This window comes from Erithacus rubecula, assembly GCF_903797595.1.
Source record: "Erithacus rubecula genome assembly, chromosome: 3".
NCBI lineage: Eukaryota > Metazoa > Chordata > Aves > Passeriformes > Muscicapidae > Erithacus > Erithacus rubecula.
Genome location: NC_136689.1, coordinates 80736149 through 80760801, shown reverse-complemented (window position 1 = coordinate 80760801; position 24653 = coordinate 80736149). Strand labels below are relative to the sequence as shown.

Here is a 24653-nt window from a genome sequence, read left to right as displayed (position 1 = left end):
GAGCAGAAGGAAGGGAAGAACTGCACTTGAAAAGCCCTAGTATTACTTTCTGTGTCAGGGGATCTCCAAATTGATTTAATAGTGATAGTTCCAAAAACTTAATGACTGGAAGAAAATGTCACTAGTTCTCTGTAAGTGTTCAAATATAATGTGACTTCCAATTGTCTTCTTTTTGTGTCTAGAATTTCTTTCCAGAACAAATGGTTGCCTGGTGCCAGCAAACAAATGGCAGTATCCCACAGTCACAACTTTTACAGGTACTGTAAATTATCTGTATGGACAAAAAAGTTTTGCAGCTGGAGGGGGAGGAGTTGAGAGGAAAGAAGGAAGGAAGGAAGGCAGACAATTCAAAGGAAAACAGTCAGTAAGAGAAAGACCAGTATAGTGAATTAGCATATGGAATTAATGTTGAAAATACCTGACAGAGATCTTACCCAGTGGCATTGAGGTCTAAATTGTAAACACAAAGTATTCATAGCTATGGTCATACATATTTGTTCCATTAATACTCAACTTACTCTGGGGCATCTGGTTTAGCCACCTAATTTACTTGCAAACAGTCTTGGCAAATATATTTCTAGAAAAACAAACATCCCTTTTATAAAAGGCAGAACAGAAGTATTCTTCTGTACTCCACATCACAGCACAGGAGAAAGTGCAAAAAAGCAAGTGGATATTAGAAGATGAGTTTGAGTTGATGAGAGCTTTTGCTTTTTGTGTCCCATATTTGTGCCTGGCAAGAATTAACAATAAGGACCAGTTTCCCCATGATTCAGCCAACTAGCTGTTTTTTTGTATAGAAAAATAATGCCCTAAGAAGTAAGTGCAAGTAGAAATTTGTATGCAGTATTTGCAAAGTAATCCCATTTAAAGCTCCCCAGGATAAATTGCAGGGGTGTGTTCCTTAAGTGTATGTGTTGGTAGAGTTGTGCAATCTGTGTGGTGGTGGCATGTGTGCTGCATTTATGCTGAAGTTTCAGTGTCACTCTGCAGTTTCTTGCTTGCTCATAAAGGAACCGTGGTGGTGGCATAGTTGGTTGGCCTTCAAGGATGGTGCTGGAGGGTGGGCTTAAATATCTCAATTTTAGCACTCCAGTCTAAACCCCATAGTCTAAATCCTTTTCACTTCACTTGTTTTCTCAACCTGTGGACATTCAACTCCAAAGCCAAATTAAAACCCAGTTTATTAAAGAAGTGCTGTACTAAGAACATATGACCATTATGCCTAGAAGACAGTGTCATGAATCACAGGCAAATTATAAAGCAGAAGCATAAATATATGAAGAATATAAACATAGAAGTAATTGATTTTGGTTTGATTGCTGTCATTTTGCATGTTTGCAAATATGCACTGACTCTCTGTTTAAAGATAAGTTCACTGACTTTGATCCAGTGCATTCATTTTGTCCCATTACCATACCAAAGTCCATTAAATTCTGGTTCCATGTGCACAGAGAAGAATTTAAAACATTAACATCCATTTACATCTGGGAAACAATCAAACAAAACAAAAAAAAAAAAATCAAGCCATTTCTGGAATTATAAATGAAAGTCATGTGCAATGAGATTGTGTAATCAGGAGCCAAAACTGGCATGGACTGGCATTGCCACAGACTAGAAGGAAGAGAGGTCTTCACACCTTGGACCCTTCTTCCTGTAGTTTAAGTTGGAGAATTGGATTTGCTTCTTAATACAAGCAGCAGGAATCCCCAAAAGAGCAGGATGTTACTGAAGATGGAGAAGTTTTGAGGGCAACTCAGGTGGTAGCAAAAGGAAAACCTTAAAGCATTGTGAGGTATAAATTTGCTTCTGGGAAGGCTCAGAAAGGTACAGTCCTGGAGAAGTATAAGTCATGGGGCTTTTAACAATGCAAGAGGGTGGGAGGAAAAGGGTGAGCATATTACCTCTAGTTCATTGTTTACCCATAAAAAGCTATTTTTTGTTAAAATTTTTATAATAAGTACTTATTTTCTTTTAAAATACACACAACCGTTTTTCAGAATTTCAATGGCAGTTGTAATTTATTGAAGCCCAGTAGTCATTAAGAATGTTGCATTTGAGGCCACCTTAAACACTGAGCAATTTTGCTGGTTTTAATTGCACACATAACAGAGAAGAATATTAAATATCATTTCATGATATCATATACTGCATTAAGAGTTAGTATTTTTAGTCATGATGGTAGCATTAAAACCAGTGGGATATGTTTTCCCTAGTCTCAGCCTGGCTCATACATGCAAAAAAGAATGCCATCTTAGTTTACTTTTGTTTTAACTGACTGGATAAAAATCTGGTCTTTCCTTTTCACAGCTGAGAATTGGATTTTCATAGTACAAATAGCAAGAAAATCGATTGGTCTTTCCCATTCTGTTAGATAAGATGAGGCAGAGGACTGGAAAAAAAATTAGGGTTTAATGGAAGTAAGAATTTTGAGGCACTGTTTTTGGTTTTGTTTCCTGTGGACATTGTCCATACCAAAACACAACTTTGAAGAATTGCAGAGACATCTAGGCCAACCAGGTTTATGCATTTTTCTTCATACTTGTTGAATTTATTAATTCAGCATTTAACTTAATGATGAAGCCCTCTGTCATTTAAAAACCTGTTGTAATAAGGGAGCAATTAATCACTTCTTCTATCATAGTTAATTCTTCTTTCCTGTGATATATCACAAATCAAATTATTCTGTATGTGGTTCCTCTACTTATGTCAAAATTTAAATGTTTCTCAATCCTGAAGTCTGGTATAATTGCTGGCACTTGACTGCTCTACATTTCATTTTCAGTCATATACTCTGTTGTCCATTATACCTCTTGTCTTGGGACAGTTGAAATCCTGAAATAGGCTCTTCCCTTTCAAAAACTTTATCCTAAAGATGGGGATTTTGGCTAATGTTTCCAAGTTGGACAATCTGCCAGAATTGCTGTGACAAGGTATTATTTTAAGAATTAATAAGTTTATTTTCCCTCTCCAGGCCAGATGCAAGACGAATGGGGATATAGAGAAGCAATAGCTTTTTTGAGATTTAAGTCTTGACACAGAGAATAGGAAGGTGGTGTCAGTTGCAGAGGAGATGGCCAGGTAGACACAATGGAGGAGCAGGAATATACATTTTGGCCATAAATCAGATTAAATATCTAGGTCATTTTAAGCCTAGAGTGAAACTGCACCTCAAGTCAGCAAAGTGATTCGCCATTTTCTTCTCTGTTCTGCAAATACAGTGACAATTTTATAATTCACCCATAAGATACAATGTTAATCTACATTTTCTTCTCCAACAGAACTTTTTAAACTCCAGTAGCTGCCCTGAAATTCAAGGTTTCTTGCATGTGAAAGAGCTGGGTAGGAAATCATGGAAGAAACTGTTTATGTGTTTGAGGAGATCAGGACTTTATTGTTCTACAAAAGGAACTTCAAAGGTAAGATTAAAAAAGAAGTTGCACAGTAGTAGCATGTGAAAGCATTTTCTGCTTTTACAGTGGGTATTTTTTGCTGTTTTTTAAAAATCTCCACACAATGTTCCTTTTTCTGTTCCATAGAAAAAGGTAAGTAAGGCATGATCAGTGCATGAACACAGCCATACAGTTTCATTATAAAATAAAAACAAACCAGTCAGGCAACATCATTGTGGCCACTAAAGTTGTGCTAACCTTCAGATTCCTCTGGATCAATGTAATAGGCCAGGCCATTTTTAATGTGATGGGTCTGCAGAGGTATTTAGTGAGCTTCCTGTACCGAGCACTTTCTGCTGGCAGGCTGATACATAAGGGGTGTGTGCCATGGTCACTTGAGGCTGCCTGGGAGAGGAGCAGTGTTCATGCACTGCCCTCTGTTGGAGGCTGGGCTTGAGAGACTGCAGAGCTTGCACAACATCTTCCAAAACCTTTCACATACCTGTGCTAAATCATGTTATTTCCCCAGGAGCCAAGACATTTGCAATTGTTGGCTGACCTAGAAGACAGCAATATCTTCTCGTTGATAGCAGGCAAGAAGTTGTACAATGCCCCTGCAGAGTATGGATTTTGTATAAAGGTAAATCTTCTCACTGAGTTCTTCCCAAGTTCCAGACGGTGCTGCTAGCTCAGAGTCACCCCAGCCCCCAGCTAAATGGGATTTGTATGTAAAACTCTGCAAGCCTTTTCTGTCATGAGGACTTGATCTTTAACATCTTTCATTTGGCAGGCATGTCCTGTGAATCTTGTCATCATTTTATGTGACACTTTTAACACTTTATCTGGTGCTCCTTTGGTTTGGGAAATTTTTGTGCAAGAGCAGCTCAGTGCTGGAACAGGGTGTGCTTGTGAGGTGGCCTTGGTTCACCTCACAGATGAAAGCTTTTTCCAAGTTCTCTAATCAAATAGAAAAGTTTTTGTGGACAGCATGCACCAAAACTATATAGCAGCAAAGGATCAAGTTCTGATGGGGTGCAATTTTACCATTATTATGGGCCAGAGTTTGCTTTAAAGAGGAAGACTGTCTTGGAAAAATTAATGTAAGAATAATCAGTTGCCTTTGAAGATTTTTAAAACTATTGTGCTGAAAGATTCATTTGGAAAGTATTTCAAAGGTTTGAAAAGTGTGATTTTCTGAGAAAAAAATAAGGCTGGGAGCTGGTTTTATGACAGTGGTGAAGTAGTCTCCTTCCTAGCAGCTGTTCCAGAGCTAGACAACAAGGGTTTGCATCAAAGGGAGTGGCTGCAGGACAGATCCTGAACTGATGGAAGCAAACTTTCAGTTACCCACTGTTATGGAAAGTTTAATCCTTCTTTTCAGAGTGGGGGTTTATAAAACTTCTCTCAGATTTGAAAAAACAACAGAACAAAAAACACACCTCCCAGAAAAAAAAACTAAACAAAACAAAAAACCCAATCCCAAAGAAACCCACCAAAAAATCCCTCCAACTACCAAACAAACAAAACTAAGTGCCCAGGTCTGGTTCTAATATGGCCTGCATACCTTGCTCCTATAAACTGTTAGGACTGCTAGGTTATTTCCAACCAAAATAATAGAATACCCTGAGATGGAGGGGATCTACAAGGATCAATGAAAGTCAGGAAGCACCAGCATTTGATCTTGTTGGACCCAGCAGAGAAAGTGATTTCCCTGAAAGCATGATCAGCCTCTCCTGAGCTTAAATTCAGTGTGGTGGGAGCTTTTTCTGGCTAGTTCTTTAGACTAATATTGTACCTGCCTTTACCCTGCTTACAGTGATTCTAAGCTTCCAGTGCTGTTGTTTTTCTAATGAATACTTCCCTCTAACACTTTAAAGCCAAACAGAGTGAGAAATGAAACTAAGGAGCTGCGGTTGTTGTGTGCTGAAGACGAGCAAAGCAGGACGTGCTGGATGACTGCCTTCCGACTCCTCAAGGTACCTAATCTCTTCCACTTTTGCAAAGCTACACCTAGAGTTAAATGGCATTTGTTATTTTGTTCATGAGAAATTACCTGTATGTTCTTAAATATCATCTGCAAAATTCCAAGCAGACCTGTCTCACCTAACAATTTAAGCACAGGACTGAGATCTATTCCTTCCACATATAAATCAAGTATATTTTAGTTTTGGATCCAAATCTGAGATATGTGAATGAATTAAAAACAAGATATTTTCAAGTTACTGAAAAGCTAAAGAAAATGTTTTCATAATGGTCAGTGGTTCCCTTTACCAGAACAGAATGCCTTTTGCAAATATTTTATTCCCATTTTTCTGAAGGTTCTATTAGAAGAAGTAACAAAATAAGTAACCCTATATCTAGGGGAAAGTTACTCATATCTGAGACCACACAATGAAATTTCTTGATAATATGATAGGAGGCTTCACTGCTTTTTGAAACAAAATCTGGACGTAGGGAACTGAGGCAAAAACTGACTATTTTGTGCCCTTTGAAGGAGAGAACTTCCTGATCTTCATAGGAAAATGTGCATAGCATCTGGTTTGGTTCTAAGTCCTTTTCTGAATGTGCTGCTTTGAAAACTGCTGTGTTTTTCTCTCAACCTTACTACGTCCTATGTCCAGAAAAAAAATTACTTAGCTTTTAAGACACACCAAAAGATGATTAAAAATGTACAGTCAGCAAAAAATAAGGCTTTGCCCTGAGGCTGTGTCCATAACCCTCCTTTTTATTCACCATCTCATTTAGCTTTCCATAATCCTATATTACCTTGTTTGGAAATTGTATAATCTGTTTCAGTTAGAACATTCAGTAAGCAATGTTGCTCTACTTCAACACTGTGCCTCTAGAGAAGGCAGAGTTGGTGTTTACCTATCATCCCAGCTACTAGTGTTGCTAAAATTCATCATATTCAACCAAGGACATGACTGGAATTCAATCACTTTATTTTTTTAAGGATGAGAAAAGTACCAAGTGATAGTGAAATTTATTGAAAGAGCTAGTGAAAGTTTTCATTATGAAAACTGAGTTTGAATGAATGTCTTGTGCAGAATTTTTTTAAGTTCTAGAGGGTAAAAAGAAGGGAATTAATGTGTGTGTTCTGATCTCAATTGGAAGCTGGTATTCTACAAGGAAAACATGGTGGTAGCTGAGAGTGGCAAAAATAACCTGTGTATATTACTTAAGCTTGTGTTTTTTAAAACTTTGTGCATGTTTACTCTTTGATTGCCACCTGTCAATCACTGTTACTCAATGCAAATGGCTTTGAGAGATCTTCTGATCAGGAAAATAATAAACTGGTGGCACCTTTCTCCAGTGTAAGTGGTATTATGAAATCACTACAGTTTTTTTCCTAGGGCATACATTTGAATAATAATGTCCTTGTGTTTCTGTTGGCAGTATGGAATGCTACTGTATCAGAATTATAGAATTCCCCAGCAGCGAAAAGCCATGCTTCCACACTTTTCCACTCCAGTAGTAAGTGATGAACTTTACCTCACTGATGTATGATGTTGGAAAAGATAATTTACTTCTGCATTTTAAAAGTGGAAAATTTTACGCTAAGAAATGTAAATTCAGCATTGTGTAGCAAATCAATGTAAAGTTCATGTTTTGCATGAGTACAGTTTCCGTGGTTGGCTCTCCATTATCTTAGGCTTACATGATCCACATGATTGAAAATCTTGGCTACGTCATACTCTTTGAGATGTATGGCACAGAGACATCTGGCTGTCTCTGCAGAAGCCAGCTTAGGTCTGGCAAAACTAACACGTAGATTTCCTAAAATATGTTGGGCCAAGAGATGACTGTTAACTACCTAAAAGGGAAGAGCCTATATTTGGATCCCAACTGGCCCTGAAAATGACTGGAATATAGTAATAGGGCAAGTGGGCAACTTGAGCAAACATTTTATTCTGAGCCTTTGAACTGTCTCCCTCCCCTATGGTTGAAAAAGAAAAACCATCTATTTTTGTGTCTGTGAATCTTTTGAAAAGGGAAAAAATAAGATGTATTTTCTGTGCTGTTGAAGGAAGACTTTGGACAGTCTTCTGAAACCAAAACAGTTTGAAATGAAACTCTCAAGCTGGGTTTTCCTTTCCCTGTTTTTTGAAACAAGTGAAAATTCCTTTTCAGAGAAGTGTATCTGAAAACTCACTAGTAGCAATGGATTTTTCGGGGCAAATAGGAAGAGTTATTGAAAATCCTGCTGAAGCACAGAGTGCTGCCTTGGAAGAAGGACATGCTTGGAGGGTAGCTATCTTCTCTTCTTTTCTATTTTTGCAATCAGTAAGTGTCTGTTGAGAGCCAAAACACAGAGTGTGCTATGATGTTAGTGCAGTGCTGGTCACAGTATAGCTTAGCTCCGACCTGAAGCAATCACACTGCAAGCATGCAGATCTGAAAGTCAATATCCATCTTTAGCAAAACTGTCACATTCACAACAACCTTCTACCACTGCTTCTCTGTCCCCCTAGTGTCCAGAGGAAAGTTGAGGGGGAAAGCAGACCCACCAGAACTTTACTGCCAGTTTGCAAAACCAGTCTCTGAGGAGGAATATGTCAAATTAAATGCTTCCCCACATGGAAGAGGCTGGGGCTCTGACTAATGGCTTGCTCCCAGTAAGTTTAATTGCAGAATATACAAGAGGCAGGACCTCTTGCAATGAAAACTGATGTAACTTGTTTATAGTGTCTTGTGGACAGACAGCTGCAGTACAAGTTTTCCCACATGCTCGTCTTTTAGGGAAAAGGAGTCATTACTGAAGCATTAGCTGGTGCTTTATGTACGGGAGGGAAATACTGCTTGATTTACTGAGTGCCTGGTGTTTTGCCTGAGCAGAAACATATCAGTCTTTTCTTTTCTCTGTTTTTTTTCCTTTTTTTTTTTTTTTTTTTTTTAAAGATACTGAGCTTTCATCATTGACATCTGGCTTGTGTTTTAAGCCAACTGAAATGAGCTGCTGCTTGTAGATTAGCCCCCTTCAAAGTTGCATTTCTTTTTCTCATCCTTGCATTAAATATGCCCAACCCCCAGTTTCCTGTAAATTAAATCTGTATTGCATGTGCACTAATTCTTTTCTCCTGAGGCGTTAGTGTGGATTTAACGGTAATTCATTTTCTCTGTAGAAACGTAGCACAAGAATGAACATCTTGGGTAGCCAAAGTCCACTCCATCCATCCACACTGAGTACAGGTAAATTCTGATGGTTTGTAACCATAGTATCAGAGGCCTCTCTGGGTAAAGAAAAGGTACATTTCATACAGACACAGAGCACAGCCATGTAGTACAAATGCCGTGATGTCAAATACAATCCTTATCAGTTGCTTCTGTGTCACTAACATGCCTACCCATACAGACACCATAGAAGGAAATTGTTTTCTTTTGATGCCCACTTAAGCTTTTCTTTAGGACTAGTCTTTTGAAACTCGTGTTTTTGAAAAATAGACACTCCATAAATGTTTCCATTTAAAAGAATCCCGCAGTTAATTTGCTGTTTTGGACAAGGAAAGTCAATGAGTGATCATTTAATCTTTAAAGAGTAGAAATAAGAGTTTTCAAAACAGAATTTGTTCCACAATAACTGAAAAATGTAAAATATGCAAATCCTCGACATTTCTTTGAGACTGTGAATTCATTAAAACAACTGGAAATTTCATATGAATACCCTAGGCTTCTTGGAGGAAACACAGTTATTTTCTCTTGCTATTCTGTTAACAACATTTTAAAATACCATTTGAAAAATGAAACTATAAAGATAATATTGGGAGCTAACTTGACTCTTGAAAGCACCATCTAAAGTGCATTTCTTTATTTGAGGTTTGGAGGGATTTGTTTCTAACTCATTATACATTGAGTTCTAAGGATTGTTAGTCTCAATATGTTCAAGAAGCTATGAAAAGGCAGTATTATAAGAGACTTCTTTTGTTTACCTAATTGTATATTAGCAAATCAGAAAATATATGGAGATAATGCCTCTCTACTTAGTATATTAAGTAGATGCATTTTTTAAAATATTTTTTTATATAGGTTGATGGAAGATACTTTATATTCTGTAAGAGAACTATACCCACTTTTAAAATGTTTAAATAATTAGTACGTGGAATAATAGTTGTGTGTGTAACAGTTTTTAATCATCCTCTCCCTCTTTTTCCTCTCTCCTCTAGTTATTCACAGGACACAGCACTGGTTTCACGGCAGAATCTCTAGAGAAGAATCTCACAGGATTATTAAGCAACAAGGGCTTGTAGATGGGTAGGTATTCTTGTTGCTCAGTATTTATGATCTAACAATAAGGTTTATAGATGAGAGCACAACTTCTGCTATAATGATTTACAGATTTATGAGCACTTCTGAGTTACCTGATTGTCGAGTAGTCCCGTTATAACCTGCCTGGATTCCAAAAAGTTTTTGTAGTGTTTGTAGTTTTGTAGTTTGTAGGAGTGGATCCTAACTTTTTTTTTTTTTTTAATTTGAAAAATGAAATCTTAGGAATACACTTAAGTATCTTTCCTTTTTTCCAACAGGCAGTCAAGTTTTAGATGATGTTAGAATTTAAAAATAGTTAATTCTTGTAATCTGCATTGAGGACGTATTTTTCAGGCAAAGCTGTACCTAATCATTTGCCAACAAATTTATAATCAGCCATCCGTGCTCTTCTGCATGAATCAGAGCAGCTAATGGTGCTTGCTCACTATTTCTGTTCTAGGCAAAGAAATGGAAATACCTGTTCCAGCACTCTCAAATGTCTGTGGTTGAGATTTAAGTATCTTCTAAGCATCTCTGTTTTCTTTATGTATATGGAGGTATGGTTATTGAAGGGAAGTTGCTTGAACTGTGTTCAGCATTGTTGATTTGTAGGATGGGAAAGGCATAGCTGCCTTTGGTTCACTGCTCTCAGGGTTAAGGTAGAAACTTCACGTTGGCTTCACAGGAGACAGTGAAGTTCAAACCTTTCTGCAGTATTTTCTTATTCAGAATCAACACTAATCTTTCTGAAGACAAAAATACATTAGGGAAGTAGAAATTGGTAGTGCATATATATATTCATCAAGCAGTGTTTGCTTTTTCAGGGGGGGAGGTTTGTCTAGGCTGAGGCTAGACAGGGGATTTTGGCTAAGCAGGTCAAACAGAAAAGGGAAACTGAGAAAGCAAAGGAGCATTGCTGACTTTTTGAGTTTCTGGTTTTCTCAAGTTACAATCTTGGGCTCATTTTGTCAGGTTACCTTAGGAATATGGTGGCCCATCCCTCTTGAGATCTTCATAAATGTGTTCTTGTGTTTGACGTTGTGTTAAATTTTTGCCTAATCAGCTTACTCACTTCGGAATGTGAGAATTGGTTAGTTTGGCTATAGTAAGGTCCACCAGCAGTGACAAAAGAACATGTTACCCTATGTGCTCTGAGGTCTAAGGATCATGATTTTTAGGGTGGAAAACTCTTGCCTGTTCTGTGTGTTCTTGAACAAAAGAAGGTAGAAAGTTAACAGTCTCCTGGTGGTTCATGGAAGAGGCTCAACACTGTATACAAGCAACTGATGCTGCTATCTTGGATATTTCTCGAAGTTCTCGTTGAGGATGCATCTCTCTTGGAAGTTGTTGTTTGTGTGGAAGCTGGTTGCTTGCCAGAGGTTGAATTGCAGCATCAGTTGTGCAGACATTTGCATTGTGCCACCAGCTTATGATACCATGCATTATCTGAAACAGCTAGATGAAAAATAATTGAGAGATACCTGCATGAACTGCAGTAACCATGAGGCAGGTGAGGTCCTTCCCCCTCACGTGGATCCTAATTTATAAAGGCTTTTGTCCCTTTTCCACACATCTGGCCTTCCTATGATTACAATGGGACTTTCAAACACCGTGCATGGTTTCTGAGAGTGGCAAGACATTCCTGTCCCTGACTACTGAACTGACTCAGGTTATGATAGTGCATTTTTGTGGTACTGACATTTCTCAATCAGATCTGAGAAGCTGGAGTAAATTCTTTAGAGTTCTTAAAGACTACAAGCAGTTCTTGCAACTGCACCTTGGAAAAGTGTGTTCCCGGCTTTGTGGTCAGCAGTCAAAAGTCCTGCCCCAGTCCTGTGCTCAGCCATCTCACAAATCCATTAGTGAATAGTGCTGTAAGGCTTCTGCCAAAGGTACTTTCTTGTTTCCTGTGGCATGGAGAGGATTTGCTTCCTTAGTTCATAAATGTCAAGGCAAGGAAGCACACACTTTCTTATCTAGCTTTTGTTCTCTTCCCAGCATGGATGTTAAATAAAGTCCATTTGGGGTAGGACTTCAGTTTTGTGGGTCAATTTAAAAGTGACAGCTGTATGATGTTGGTAGCTGTATGCCTAATATACATTTTTTTTCCACTAATGCTGAGGGAAAAATACTGTGACTGTTCTAGAGGAAAAAAACCAGTACATTTTCACCATCTTGATAATGTGGAAGCTATTTAACTGGTAAATAGTTTTAAGAAAGTATTGAGATGTTTCTGTGCAATTGCAGCCATTTAACGTACACATAATTTTGCTGACACTGGATTTCTATTAATTGATGCAAGACATTGTACAGTGGGAACATTTATATATATATATAAAAGTAATATATTTCCATATATTACTTTTCCATCTACAGAGATTCAGATTTTTTCAAGAACTAAATGATAACCTTTTCTTCATGAGAGTACATATCATTAATGGAAAGCTGAGTTAGAAGGAACCTTTAAAAAAGCCTCATAGATACATTCTTAGGGGAAGAACTGCCATGATGTATCTTGCACTTCTTGTTTCTTCATCTGTTAATGTTGCATAGCCATGGTATAATAACTGAAAGCAAACTGCCAGTTACAGAATCACCTCTTAATGCAACTGAAGAAGAGTTCAGCAGTGGCACAAAATTACTTAGTAGTAATTATTATTTAAGATTATTTAAGAACAAGCAGATGAGGGTATTCAATTTGTTCTTTAAAATGTTCTCTCCTAGATTATTTCTTCTCCGGGACAGCCAAAGCAATCCAAAGGCATTTGTACTTACGTTATGCCATCATCAAAAAATAAAGCATTTTCAAATCTTGCCGGTAAGTAGATTATTTCTGCTACTGATAACAAAACCCAAAATTTTAAACCATGAAGCTTTTTCCAGTTTCTGAGGAGACCTCTTATTAATTACTGATGTAACTAACAAGAACGTTTCCATTAGCAAGTGTGTATATAAACTGTATATTCTTTAGAATATTCTTTAATCAGTGAAATGTCTGATTAAAATTATTGATGAACATTGCTGGAAAACTGGTGTAAGTCACTACACTACACAAGTCTGTGCGAGGCACAGAACTTGTTCTCTGTGAATATCAGTGACAACAGCAGCTGTTATCTCCCTTCTCACTTAAGCAAACATAGAATAACTTCAGGAAACTTTAGAAAGTTTTATTCTGGAAGTTATCCGATAATGTTGAGCTTCAAATAAGGTTACACTGAGATGTTGGAAAACAAATTGATTTTCATCTTGATCCAAAAAAGCATGAAAAATTTAAGATTATATAGAGCTTTTTATTGTTCCAAACCCTCTTCCATTGTTCAGCTGGCCAATTTTACAAACAGCTAACAAATTCTTTTGGGGTATTTTTGTTTTATTTTAATGAATGCCAGTGCTGTCTGTACAACTTTCAATTACTCTGCCCAAAAGTTTTCACTTTCATAAGCAAAATGTTACAAGTTGGATTAAGGTATGTTTTCTCTAGTGCTGAGCATGGTTCATAAAGACCTGGGTTGTGTGGGCAACCATGTGCCAGCCAAGTGCTCATCATTTATTTATGTCACACACTGGTGGTACTCTAAATTTTTCCATGCGTGTATCTCTTCATGTGCAGCCTAACTTGAAAAGGATGTTTTGTTTTCCTAGTGTGAAGATGATGGACAGATATTTTTCAGTCTGGATGATGGAAACACCAAATTCAGTGATCTAATCCAACTTGTTGAATTCTATCAACTAAACAAAGGAGTCTTGCCCTGCAAACTCAAACACCACTGCATCCGAGTGGCCTTATGACCTCAAATCTGACTCTCACTGAAGACTGGATTTGATAGAAGAGTAATTGTAAGAGAACGTTGACACTGGGGAATTGGCAGATTTGTAAGTTGGTTAAAAAATAAATATTATGCACCTTGGGACTCTGAAAGGGATGGATTCGACAGGTGCCAACAGACCAAGATTGCTGGTTTGTCTAACACCTAAGAGTGATTGCTGCTGAGTGTCCCAGCATCCCAAAAATGGGGGGAGGGTCTGTAAAACAATGAGTAAATTTGAAACAAAACTGGAAAGTATCTTGGCTGGGCCACTTAACAGGAACAAGTGTGAAGAGAAATCTTTGAAAAGAACTCTTGCCCTGGAATAATCTTGACAATTAAGACTAGTGTGTTTACTTTTTGTATTGATCACTTTTTTTGCACTCCTACTTTGTTTCGGATATTGTATGCAGCCTATATTAGGAGCTGATGTGGCTTTTAAAATTCATGCAGGAGTTGGGTATTAATCTGCACCCTAAAATGTATGGAATGCTTCAGCCTAAAAGGATCTAGAAGAAAATCAAGAAGTGTGTGTGTGTGTGCGTGCCCGCGTATGTCTCAGTACTTCTCTGGAGACCTGAGGTTCAATGATCTGCAGATGTCTTTGAAGAAGCAATGAGGATACAATTCTAAAAGAACATACCACCAATATACGTACTCTTAAAACTGTTGACTTGTAGCATAATGGCTGTAGTATGTTGATGGCATATTAGTGGCATCCAGTCATGCAGAGACTGTATTAGATTCTATGCACAAATTTTTATTATTGGAGTGGTGGTTTGTTTTTTACAGCCTTTTGACTGTTTTCCTGAGGAAACTTACTGTTACTAAATAGAGTAGGACTGAATGACTACACTTGTATTTGAAACCACCATTTTTTGTGAGAAGATTCTTCTGCAGGTAGTCTTAGTATGACAAAATATAAAAAAAAAAAAAAGTAAAAACCAGTGTTTTTAGCTTTATAGCTCCTTGAATTTTCAGACTGTTTCAAAGAGCTCTTTCAATATAGTAAAGCTACAGTGACACAATGCTCTCCTGGGGATAGGGCATAAGAAGAACTGAACCCCTTCTGCTTTTTGTAGGGCCATGAAAGTTTACATGGTGAGAAGGAACATGCTGGGAATAGAAACAGATTTGATTGTGAAGTAGCTGCTGGCAATATCATCCATTGAGGTAACTGGTGATCCCTGTGTCATGTGTGCTACTGCACACCAGTACCTGTGGCAGACAAGCATGTATCTTGCTCTGGTGCTGGTTTGTCATCAGAACTACGTTATTGTTAATGTTTAAATGAATGATTTAATGTTTACACAATAACTCTTTCTGATGATAAATCAGTATTAAAGTCAGACAAGTCCCACCTTGAACCTGCAGTTGCAGCCAACCATTCCTTCAGCAACTGTCTGAAGTAACTTCCCAGTGCTTGGTGCCATTAGCCACAGTGTGAAGTATTCCACCCTGGGAATTTACAGACTGTAGTGCAGAACGGAGCATTTGTAAAACGGTTAATTATTTACACAGGCTAGTTAATCCTTAATATTTGCCACTGGGTTTGAAATCCTAGCCATCTGAAAGGGTAAAGAAGGAAAACCAATCCTACACTTTTAGGTCTTCATGTAGTGTTAAGAATAGCTTAAGACAAACCATAACCTGCCTGAGTCGTCCATATCAGCTTAAATTATGTCAATGGTATAGAAACACTGTATTTTAGTTTACAGAACACATTTAGTATTTTTTTCCATTTAATGTCTAGATACTAAAAATGAAGAAACTTGATTTTGTTTTTAGTAGAACCCTTATTTGTTTTGTTTTGTTTTGCTTTTTTTTAATTGTACATAGTGAAATGAGTGTTCCTGCTTTCTAGACAATGTATTTTAAAACCTTGAAATTAAGCTAACTTAAGTCTGACTTCACTTTGCATGCTTCTATTTGGCCCCTATTAGGAGAAAAAAGATACTTGTATTGACTACATTACCAGTTTAATAAGACCATTTATGCTGTAGTTTTAAGTTTTTCTGTTTACATAGCTTAGTGACAACCATGCATTTTTCCCAGTAGGCGGATAGTATTTGCAGTGTTTCATATTTATAAAAAAAAAAACTTTGCATCTTATTTAAATTGAGAATAAAAGTTTGACTATGAACCATGATTTTTGTATGTAGATGGTTGACTTAGTATTTTGTACTCTTCCCAGCTAAAGTGAGCTGTTTTGAGAAAGTGACCACCTTCAAAGTGGCAACAATCTTACTTAAGCAGATCACTGCTTTGTCTTCTTTCTGCTGGAAAACAGTCAATGCCACCTTAGTTTTCCAACAGATTCAGCTGGCTGCCAGCTCAGAATACCAAGGACTGAAGGACATTTGACTCTTATTTTTGTATTTAAATGACATGAATGTAAAGGGGATGCTCAGGGTTGTTTTGGAGCCTGTTGAATTTTTATCTTTTTGCCTGTGATTTTATTTTCTAAATAAATACTTCATGTAGCAATCTTGAATATGTTGAGAAGGAAAATGCCAAACCATTTTGGTAATGAGGTTACTAGTTAAGTTATGTTACGATAGGTGTTAAAGTACAAAAAAAACTTTTTATTTGTTAATTAATCTTGAAGAAACACGTGCCTCAGTTTAGATGTTTTGTCTTATCTTTTCTGCACTAAATACCTGACAGTTTGACCAATCAATGCACCTTTCCAGTGGCAAGACTTGCTTATCGTAAATTATATTGTCACAATGCAAGATTTAGTGACTGTAAAATGGAATAAAGTTTAAAGTTTCAGGGAATGCAAAAGGTATTAACTTAAGAGACAAAACCTTTATTCAATATGCTTTGCTTCATACTGTAAATAGCTTTTTGGCTTGTGAACCTAATTGTAATCTTTCAGGTATTTTTGTACAAATAAGGGACTGATATTCTGTTTCTTGTAATTAGAAATAAACGTTAATACAATGCTATTCATTTTATATTGGAATGAATGTCATCCTTTGGGTATATCAGTACACTGTGTATCTCTTGCCTTAATTTAGGTTAATTGGGTGGGTCATGTTAAACAGCTTTGAAGAAGTGTGAAGAGGAAAACACAATTCCCAAGACACCTGTATTCTGGCTGTTCTGTCTTTAAGATTCCTATTAGAATACACTGCATTTTATTTGGAAAAGGACTTGTTCATTCCTTTTGTTTGAGAAAAATTACTGGGAATATTCTGCTGAGATATTTACAGTATTCATTTGGGAAGGCTGCTAGAATCATATCAGAACAATATATTATGACTAACTTTAAGGTCATAAAGTTATATAACCCACTGAAAATGCACACTATGCATAAACCACTTTATTGGCCTGATAGCTGTTGGATCAGAAAACTTTACAATAGTACTTCCAGAAAACAATTACTTATGCCTGTAATCTTTTTATTTGTATATACTGGAAATCCTTGTATTTCCACCCCATCAGAATTTGGCTGGAAAAGCACCATCTGCACAAAAGACATCTTTACTTTAAAAATCTAGGAGGGTGGAAGAGTGGGGTGGAGGGATTGATGTTTCTTTTGGCACATAGAAAAATGCATTGGGGATATTTTACTTTTTTTTTTTTTTTTTTTTTGGACACAATCCTTTCCTGTTTCCTCCTTGTTAATCTATAGAAGCCATCAAATGCATTGCACTTCAAAACTCTGTTACACTCTAGCTTCTGCATGCACTACAGCATGAGTTAATTTATATGTTAGCATGATGAAATTAATTCATCAGCACATAGAGGCAGAGTGCTTCCCTTGGATTTTCATATTCCTCAAATTTTCTTTCTATCTGGGCATGCATGTTAAAGTTCTTAGAATTCACTATCCTGCATTCAGCATGCAGTAACTTAGCTTTTTCTAATAAGTTAACAAAGAGTTTGAGGATGACTATTTTCTGCTTGGCTAGAAGAGGCCATACTAATATTAAAATTGACTCCCATTATGATCATTAAAAGTTACAGACAATAATTCTACACAAATCTGTAAAAAAACAAACCCAAAAACAACAACAATAAAAACAAAACAAAAGCCACAGGAAAAAAAAAAAGAAAGAAAAAAACCCCAACACAACCCCACCTTGCTTGATTGTATATATTGCATTTGGAACAGACAAGAAGATGGCATTTAAAAAAGCAACATTGTAAGAAGATCTCATTAAGCCTGTCCCATGGCCAGGTAGTGCTGTCAGCATGTTTGTCCAAACTGCCCACCTCTGTGGCAGATGCAAAATAATGCCTGACTCTTGAAATCTAACCCTTGGTATTAGCAATGGGTACTTGGGCTATCACCAGTACAAAATTAGTCTGGGCCAGAAGTGGATCTGTGGTACAGATTTGAATTACTTGCCTGATAGATTTGTGTTTCTTTTACTTCAGCTGCAGAACAATAGACATGATCAGATATCTGATCCCACATTAAGCATTCTAGCACAAGGTTCACCAGGCAAAACAGCTTAAATGCATTTGTACCTATAAGTAAATTCCTATCAGACTCATATTTTACAGCATGTGGCTGCAGGACTTTCATCCTAATACAAAGAGCCATTAAATTAGCATTACTTTAAATTGCTGCTTCAGCCTGTACCTGTAAAACCAGATGAGAAAAACATCACCAGATGAGCCATTTCCCTTCAAGTTGAACTTTAGATGACTTGATCTTTGTTATTGCTAATTTAGTAATGCTTTAATCTGGTTTGTCAATGTCCAGTCTGTAGACTGCTTTGCATCTCAGATATTGTTTTTCTGACATCTTGGAAACTTCATTTGCAATGTCAGCAGATGGACAAAAAAGATATCTTCCTCTGAAATATCCATGCTGCCTTCATTTGAGTTCCTTCTGCATTCTAAATATTAAGTTTTCCCTAACCTGAAGCACAATTTAATTAGTATTTGAAAATCCAAGATAACCACAACTGTGTCCAAGACCTGTATGATTTTCATTAGATACTGTGATTGGTCACATCTGAGACTTGAAAATTGATTTGTTTGTGTAACACACATTCCAAACCCTTAGCCCAAAGACAATTCTGCTCTAATTGCTCATCATTTTGCACAGTTACCAGTAGATGTTTTAGCAAGGAACACAGGTTCACACAAGACACTAAACTGGGATTAATAGGGTCTTACAACCTTTGTTAGTTGCCCAGGTTTGTTATGCTTTTCTATAATCAGGTGTTTTCCATCCCTTGGCTGCAAGATCCTGATGCCACAAGTTGGGGAATAGGAAGGTTCAATTGCAAGCAGCTGCTGGCCCTGAGCAAAAATACAGCCTGAGTTTATATGGGCCCTGAAGCTCAGCTTGGCTGTGCTCAGTAGTACAACTCCTTAGAGCTCAGAAGAGAGACAGGGAAAGAAGGGGAGGGGAGAAAAGAATTTCTCTTGGGCAGTATTGTCCAAGGGGTGGTTTGGGTGTGAGTAGGAAAGAATCACAGGGAAGATAGTGCTGTGATGCCCTGACTGCTGCTCACCACTCCCCAAGAAGCAGTTTCCCCTCCTCTTCCCTCAAATTTATGAAGACACTTCTACATCAAGGCTCCCATTGTATTTGCCCTTTGAAACGTTCTCCAGAGGTGTTAGGACTGGCATCTTGCATTACCCAGGGGAGAAGCAGCAGTGTTCTCTACAACCTGCCCATTCTTCAAAAACAGCCTGTCCCGCTGCCATTAGAAGAAAAGGAAGGTGAGAGTATGGTAGTATGGTTCTGCCAAGAACAATGATGGCTAAAGCAAATGGCTAAGCACATTCCTGAAAGTCTACAATATCATTGCTCCACAAAGATTCCTAGGCATATCCTATTTTAAAATAATTTTTTAGACCTTTTCATTATTCAATTCCCTCCATGATACTTCTCTCTGCTCATGAATTTGTGCATGATAATAATGTGCTCTGTGTGACTTTCCAGCTCCTAGTTTTCACATTGCTGTAGCACTCTCAGAATAAAAAACAAATGCAGAAACAAGGCAAGCTGTGAGGATTCAAGCTTCCTGAAAAGTGTAAATTGGTAATTACAGAATTGGTGGATAGAAGAGTTATTTGAGGTCTTTTTTCACTAGACAGTAAGGTTTGTGAAAACAGCTGGCTAAACAAGGGTGAAAGTCATTGAAGGCTCACAAAGTTTGACTCAAAATATTTAAAATCAGTTGCTAGAACAAGCATTTGACCTGCTCTAGAAAAGAGAGTGCTTCAGAGAAGCGCATGTACCTGGGAAGAGATCCTCTCTCCCTAGAAGTATAAAAGAGAGCAGGAACTCCAATGACAGCAGAAAAGAAGACTTAGGATGCAGTAGAAATGGAACACCAAACATAAAGGTCAGAGGAACAATCAAATTCATAGATTTATAGATAAACATAGGCAGCTGAGCTGAAACAAAACACTTAATTATGAGATATTTTTTTTTATTATACATAAGTCACCTGAAGTATGCAGAGGACCAGTTCAGGAAAACCAGAAGTATTTCTTGGTAAACTGCTCATATAATCTCTTGCATTGTCCACTACAAAATATAGCATGTGGCAAAAGTTCACATGGGTTCACAAAGGGCTTCTATCACATCATGATAGAGAAAACTCAGCTGATGGATAATAACTACAAAAATACCATCTTTTTCTCTCAAAGTCCATTGGTCACATGTCACCAAGTGCCAGGAGCAGTCTTCAGGAGAAGAATCATTATTTGACAGCACACATATAAGTTCCCTGCATGCCCACTACTAAGGCTACAGACAAGGGCTGGAGATACTTTTTATCTGATCTGGGAATGTGCCCACATGAGGGCTGGCTCATACAGAAGCAATTGAAGGTAGCACTTAACATCTGAGGAAGGATCAGGAAAACCTGCTCTACAGTCAACTGGAGGCTCCCTTTGACTCAACTAAGGCTGCCCTTAGCAAAGCAGCCATGTAAGTATTGAATTGGCTTCCTACCAGCCCACCCTAGGAAGTGATGCCTCCAGGGTCTGCAACAGCTGTCCTATCCTCACGTGCCTTCCCCTGCTCTAGCTTCCCACTAGGAGGGTTTCAGAGCTGAGTCCATCAGGGCTCTGAAGTTGCTCAAGAATAGTGTCTGGCTTCATTCATTCAGACTCAAAACTGGATTATAATTGGCAGGGACAGAGCTTTTGAGATGTCCTCTAAAATGAGCTTTAAACAGAATTGGTGCTACTCCCTTTCAAACTCAGAAATGGTTATGCGAGAAGTTGCATGTAATGGGTATCTCTAGGCATTTTTGTTCAGTAGTGTGGGACATGTTTACTTAGGGTTCCCCTAGGTAAAATGCAGGTTTTCCTTACACCATTGGCATCTGGGGAACAGGAAGGGGCTCTGGTGAGAGCCAGGTGATTTTTTCTTGCTGACAACTATGGTGCAGCTGGAGGGGGAGCCCTGTGATGGGGTGCACAGGCCAAGGGGGGAGCTGCCGAGGCTCTCCCAGGCAGGGAAATAATGGAAAGAGTAAATCACAGAATTTTTAGGGTTGGAAGGGATCTCTGGAGATCTTCCAGCCCAACCACCTGCCGTGACACACTCACCTAGATCAGGATACACAGCAATGTGTCCAGTTGAATTTTGAATGTCTATAGACACAGAGACTCCACAAACCTCTCAGGGTAGCCTTTTTCACCCTCAACGAAAAGATATTCTTCTTCCTGTTGAACTTGTGTTTTAGTTCATGGCCAGTGCTCCTCATCCTGTCTCTGGGCACCACTGGAAGGTCTGACACCATCCTCTTGACACCCGCCTTTGAGGCACAGCAATCTCCGTGCAGTGATGAGACCACTTGCTGGTGCCCAGGCTGGTTCCATCCCCTCTGGAGGATCCTGCTGCCGGATGGCCGCCCAGGGCAGGCACAGCAGGGTGCTGGGCTCTGTCCTGCCCCAGGGAGGGCTCACCCGGGCAGCTGACAAACAAGAGCCCCATTCTGCTGATTTCTAGTCTCCGGTTCTGACAAGTCTAATCCCGGAGTAAGGGCGGTCAGCGCGGGCCGGCTGGCACAAAGCCTCGGCAGAGGCAGGACGCGCCGGGGCTGCTGGCTCCTCCATCCCACGTCTCGTTGGAGTTTTCACCTGAGACTCTGTGAATAAGTGAGAAATGCCGCGTCCCTCCTATCGCAATGAGTGGTAATTGCGGCTGAATGAGCGCACGGGTTTCCTGGTTAGCCCGTGTTGAGAAAGAGCGGCTGATAGCGCTGACATAGGGCCACGCCGGGTTAATGGTTAACGGAGGAGTGAGTGCAGGGCGAGCACAGCACCAGAGAAGCCCCGGTAGTTGCTGGAAAAGCCTTAGAAATTTCTTGAGATAAAAATTCCTTAGACACTCCTGGTGACCTCTTCTTCGCAGGGCGACTGTGAGCTGTAGGGAACTAAAAACAATACCTGTTTCCAAGATACCCGAAAAAGGAGTGAAATCCCCAGAGAGGTAAGGATAGATTCGGTAATGTCTGAAAGTGAACCTCTGCACTTTCACCAAATAATATAATCCAACAAATCCACATAATTTGTTAGGTATTAAACTGGTCAGTGTTTAGAAGTGCAGCATAATGTGCTAAATGTATATATTTTAATTGACATGTGCTTAAGCCAGTTTTGGTGAAAGAGTCAGCAGTTCATGAAGTATTTTGAAATCAAAGCTTTGCTATTCACAACATTTTTAAGAGAACGTCTTCTTAACTGCTGCTAAAAAATTGAGTTGAGGGCACTGCTGCTTGCTTAAGGGAAGCAGTCTGGAGGAATGGCAGTACTAAATGATGGTGTACTGGGCAGTCATGGAGCTGGATCCCAGCTGACAAGGTAATTTTACTAATTTTTCAAATTTGGTCAGAAAAAAAGTTCTTATTTGTTTTAAAAATTTTTGCTTCTAATTCTTGAGCTTGGTTTCGTTGTAAACCTGTCACACGAGGTGTATCCTCTTAGAGAGACACTATTTATGCCTCAGGGACTGATCCTCATGTTGACACTACAGTTTTATGTGGGGCTAAATGTGAAACAACAAAAATTATTGCAGCATTACTGGGTTCAAAGAGTAAGAAGATGCTGAAATTGGAAAGGTGGAGTAGAATGACAATCACTGTTTACATTACAGAAATTTACGGCTTATATAAATGGCAAATAAAAGAGAAAAAGAAGACACTCTAGTAAAAGTTGAATGAAAACCAGATTTGCTGTATGCTTGTGATACATGCTGAAAGGTTTCCTTGGGTGATGCCTCAAGGAAGAGCATAGTGAAATTCTGATGTTCAAAACCTGCATCCCTCACCAGCAACACAAAGTGAGGAAACTAGAATTTCTTGCTAAAATTGCTAAAGGTTGTTTAAAGTTGTAAGAGAGCTTTTTCTTTGATTGGTCAATTGATACATATCAATGGGAAATTTCTGTGTTGCTTTAGTGTGTGTTTCTTACTCTCTTATTTCAATTATGCTGTGTCCAGTTCTGGGCCCCTAAATTTAGGAAGGATGCTGAGGTGCTCGAATGCATCCAGAGGAGGGAACAAGGCTGGTGAGGGGCTTGGAACACAAACCCTGTGAGGAACTCCTGAGGGAGCTGGTGCTGTTTAGCCTGGAGAAAAGGAGACTCGGGGTGATTTTATTAGCATCTACAACTTCCTGAAATGTGGTTGTAGTCAGGTGAGGGTTGGTCTCTTTCACCAGGCAGCAACTGACAGAATGAAAGGATACAAGTCTTAAGCTGTGCCAGGAGAAGTTTAGGTTAGGCAGCAGGGAAAAAATTCTTCACTGAAAGAGTAATTGAGCACTGGAATCGTCTGCTCAGTGAGGTGCTGGAGTCACCATCCCTTGATGTGTTAAAAAAGTGACTGGACTTGGCACTCAGTGCCATGGTTTAGTTGATGAGGAGGTGTTAAGTTAGGTCATAGGTTGAACTTGATGATCTCAAAGGTTTTTTCCAGCCTAGTTCATTCTGTGATTCTGTGAAAAGCTGTTCACCTTATTCTTCTGAGGCACATAATAAGTATGTTTTTTCAATCACAGATAATATATTGTGTAATCAGAAAAATGCATGGCCAACAGTATTTCATTATTGCTAAGTGAAATAAAAAGTTCAGTTTATACAACAAACTCAATTTACTTTCAGCATATCCTGGTCCCAATTCTGTTACTAATCTCAACTGTCTGTTACCCTCTGCATGTCTGCAATCCTCCAGTGTTCTTGTGATGGGTGTCTCCCTATTAAGCCAGTTCATGCTGATTATATTTTTTTCTCCTAGCAGTGATATCCTGTAGAAAATTTTGGAATGAAACAACTGTTTTGTTGTACTTTTTTCCAACTTTTTTCATTCTGTGTGGATTGTATTGCTATCTATTCAAAACCAAATGAATAAACAGGAGAAGAAATGTTATAGTAAATAGTAATTTCTTGGAAAATAAATTGAGATTGTAGTTTTAGGCTCTTTGTATGCTTAAAAGGTTGCTCTGACAATTTACTGTTAAATAATACTGTGTCATTCCCACTTTTCCCCTCCACTCTCCATTTAGCTTTGTGAAGGTGTAAATACAAATCACTTTTATCTTTCCTGGTTGTATGTTTACAGAGGAATTCGGTAGTTTACATGGAGTCAAATGTAGTTTAATGTTACTGTTCTTCTATTATGTCAGACATACTGCTTTATTCCTGAATTTACTTTTTACAGCTTCAGAGGCAAAGAGATTCTGTCCCTAAGAAATTGATGACTGATGCAAGGATTAAAGGCAGCACATTTTTGGTGGTTTTTTTCCCCATTTATTCTCCCTCAGTGAAGTGCTATGCTGTGAGTCTCAGTGTAGGAACATGGGATGACTTCAAGGCAAAGATGTGACTCCAGCACTGTGTCACCTATCAAAACAGCCTCTATAGAGGATGTATCTCCCCATCTGTTGGGTACAGCCTGTCTTTGCAAGACTGGATATGAAGCAGAGAGGTTAGGAAGGTTTTGAAGTGTTCTGAACAAAGATAAGGTGGAAAGGTTTCAGTCACTAAAAAGAGTGTAAGGAGAGAGGACATGGGACTCATCTGATTTTAACACTGGAGGCAATTGAAGCCATAGTAACAGCAACTGTGCATTCCAGTTGAAGCTGGAATATGTATAACCCTAAGTCAGGGTTATTATTAGCATTTCAGTGTTTCAAGCCAGTCATGCCAAACTTGGGTTTGTGACATTCCTTATGCTTCTGAATTCTTTATTTTTTTTTTTTTTAATGTACCAAGTACCATCTAC

At 38.4% G+C, this 24653-nt stretch overlaps 2 protein-coding genes across 5 annotated transcripts in view; both read left to right on the top strand.

Annotated features, from left to right (window-relative positions):
• The window catches only part of GRB10 (growth factor receptor bound protein 10), a 140512-nt gene extending 124111 nt beyond the window's left edge, over positions 1 to 16401 (top strand). For 2 of the 4 annotated variants that reach the window (XM_079300380.1, XM_079300381.1), the window contains 10 exons: positions 183 to 257; positions 3282 to 3419; positions 3922 to 4032; positions 5270 to 5368; positions 6789 to 6866; positions 7524 to 7640; positions 8516 to 8582; positions 9554 to 9641; positions 12360 to 12453; positions 13278 to 16401. In XM_079300380.1, the coding sequence (XP_079156506.1) occupies positions 183 to 257; positions 3282 to 3419; positions 3922 to 4032; positions 5270 to 5368; positions 6789 to 6866; positions 7524 to 7640; positions 8516 to 8582; positions 9554 to 9641; positions 12360 to 12453; positions 13278 to 13424 (1014 nt within the window). In that variant the 3' untranslated portion in view covers positions 13425 to 16401. Of the gene's footprint in view, positions 1 to 182; positions 258 to 3281; positions 3420 to 3921; positions 4033 to 5269; positions 5369 to 6788; positions 6867 to 7523; positions 7677 to 8515; positions 8583 to 9553; positions 9642 to 12359; positions 12454 to 13277 lie in introns of all 4 variants that reach the window. The other 2 variants (XM_079300378.1, XM_079300379.1) reach the window with 1 other exon arrangement.
• Positions 16402 to 21682: 5281 nt separating this feature from the next.
• Positions 21683 to 24653, top strand: part of LOC306798961 (uncharacterized protein) — a 78622-nt gene continuing 75651 nt past the window's right edge. The window contains exon 1 of the mRNA XM_079299369.1: positions 21683 to 21863. The gene's annotated coding sequence lies outside the window, so the exon portion shown is untranslated. The remainder of the gene's footprint in view (positions 21864 to 24653) is intronic.